General features: G+C 62.3%; 1 protein-coding gene across 1 annotated transcript; it reads right to left on the bottom strand.

Annotated features, from left to right (window-relative positions):
• Positions 1-74: 74 nt before the first annotated feature.
• EMIHUDRAFT_124288 (hypothetical protein) lies at positions 75-1,678 on the bottom strand (the record flags this gene model as incomplete). The annotated part of the gene is made up of 2 exons (XM_005767925.1): positions 75-347; positions 1,013-1,678. Coding segments are annotated over 2 exons (939 nt in total), but the record flags the coding sequence as incomplete, so codon positions are not given.

Below are 1,678 nucleotides of genomic sequence, written 5' to 3'. Positions count from 1 at the left end.
GCACGGAGTCGCGGCCTCACAACGCTCACGATCCGGTCGAATATCACACGCACGCACGCAGGGTGCCGGGACGGCTACATGTCAGCGTCGCATGCATCCGCCAGCGCTGCGAACTCCTTGTTCATCCGATTTTTGTACGCTTGCATCGCTGACTTGACCTCCTCCGCATCTACATGGTCCAGGAGATCGCCATCAAAGACCCAAGCTACAAAGTGGAAGCCGCAGTCGTCGGGACCACTGCCAAACCTGCCAGAGACAAGGTACTCCAAGCGCTCGTCGTCTTCATCGACAGGTTTCAGCGCCACCGCAGTCATCTGGCTCGGGTCACAGTAGCGCATGCCGAGCACCTCTTCAATCTCCAGCAAGGCTGCGTCTGTTGACCCGCCCGAGCGTTGGCGAGCGGCGGCAGAGCGCCGACTTCCCGCATGCAATCGCGAATATGGCAAGCCTTCTTGCTCCTGTCGTCGTTCCAGTACCAGCCGGCAGCTGCGTCTTCTTGCCGCATACATCGCGGTGCGGCCTTCACAAGGCTGAAGCGAAGCGACGGAACGCCCAAATTTGCGCGTTTCGAGCGGTTGTTCATGGCGCAAAGGGGTACGCAAGAAAATTAACTTTTGAGCGTCGAAGTTACTTCGAAAAGTAAGCTGTTACTTCGAGAGAGCTCGCGGAGAGCTTTTACATGGTGTGTTTAACGTCGTGTTGCTCCCAGGGGTTGCCCGTTTACACGGTGGGGGCCCGGGGCTGGCACCCTGACCGTGACTCAGCCTTCTCATTTGCAGATTTGTGTGTGTATACGCTATATCTTATAATAATTAATATATAAAAAGATTAGAGTTATAAAGAATCGACAAATTGATGTATCATGAACAATAATGCTTTAAAGCCGTATCGCGAGTCCTGTACCGTGTACGGCTATTTACGCGCCACGTGGTACGCGCGACTTGCTGGACAAAGGTATATCTAGAAGAAAGAAGACCTTAAATTAGTCCTCGTCGAATGAGATCTCCTCCACCTCGTCGCCCTCGTCCGCACTCTGAGGCTCCACGCGCCGCGCCGGCTCGCGCCGCGCCGGCTCGCGCGCCGCGCCGCCAGCCGAGCGATCCGCTGGCGGTGGCGTCGCCGCGAGCGCCGCGCGCCACCGCCGCTCGGCGTCGCTGCCCACGCCATTGTTGGAGAGGTCGAGGTGGGCGAGGGCGGCGTTGCGGCGCAGCCCGGCGGCCAGACCTTCCGCGCCCGCGTCCTTGATTCCGTTGTACCCGAGCCTTAGCCGCTGCAGCTTGTCGTTCGTCTTGAGCGCCTCGCCAAGCTCTCTCGCGCCGCGGTCGAGCAGCCCGTTCCACTCGAGGTCGAGCGAGGCGAGGGGGCAGTCCGCCGCGCCGAGCGCCGCGCCGAGCGCACGCGCGCCGCGCGGTCCGACTCCGTTCCACGCGAGGGACAGCTCCGAGAGGCGGAGGCTCGAGGAGAGCTTGCTGCCTCCGCCGCCGAGCGCAGCAGCAACCGCCTTGGCACCCTCGTCGGTGAGCCGGTTGTGCGCGAGATCGAGCGAGGAGAGCGAGGCCGGCAGGGCGGCCAGGAGCGGCGCGACGCCCTTGTCGCCCAGCCGAGTGTCGGCGAGGTCGAGCGACTCGAGGGCGGTGAGCGCGCCGAGCGTGCTGGCGAGCAGCTCGACCGCCTCGCT

This window comes from Emiliania huxleyi (assembly GCF_000372725.1).
Source record: "Emiliania huxleyi CCMP1516 unplaced genomic scaffold EMIHUscaffold_4731, whole genome shotgun sequence".
Taxonomy (NCBI): domain Eukaryota; phylum Haptophyta; order Isochrysidales; family Noelaerhabdaceae; genus Emiliania; species Emiliania huxleyi.
This window is presented reverse-complemented; position numbering and strand designations above follow the sequence as displayed.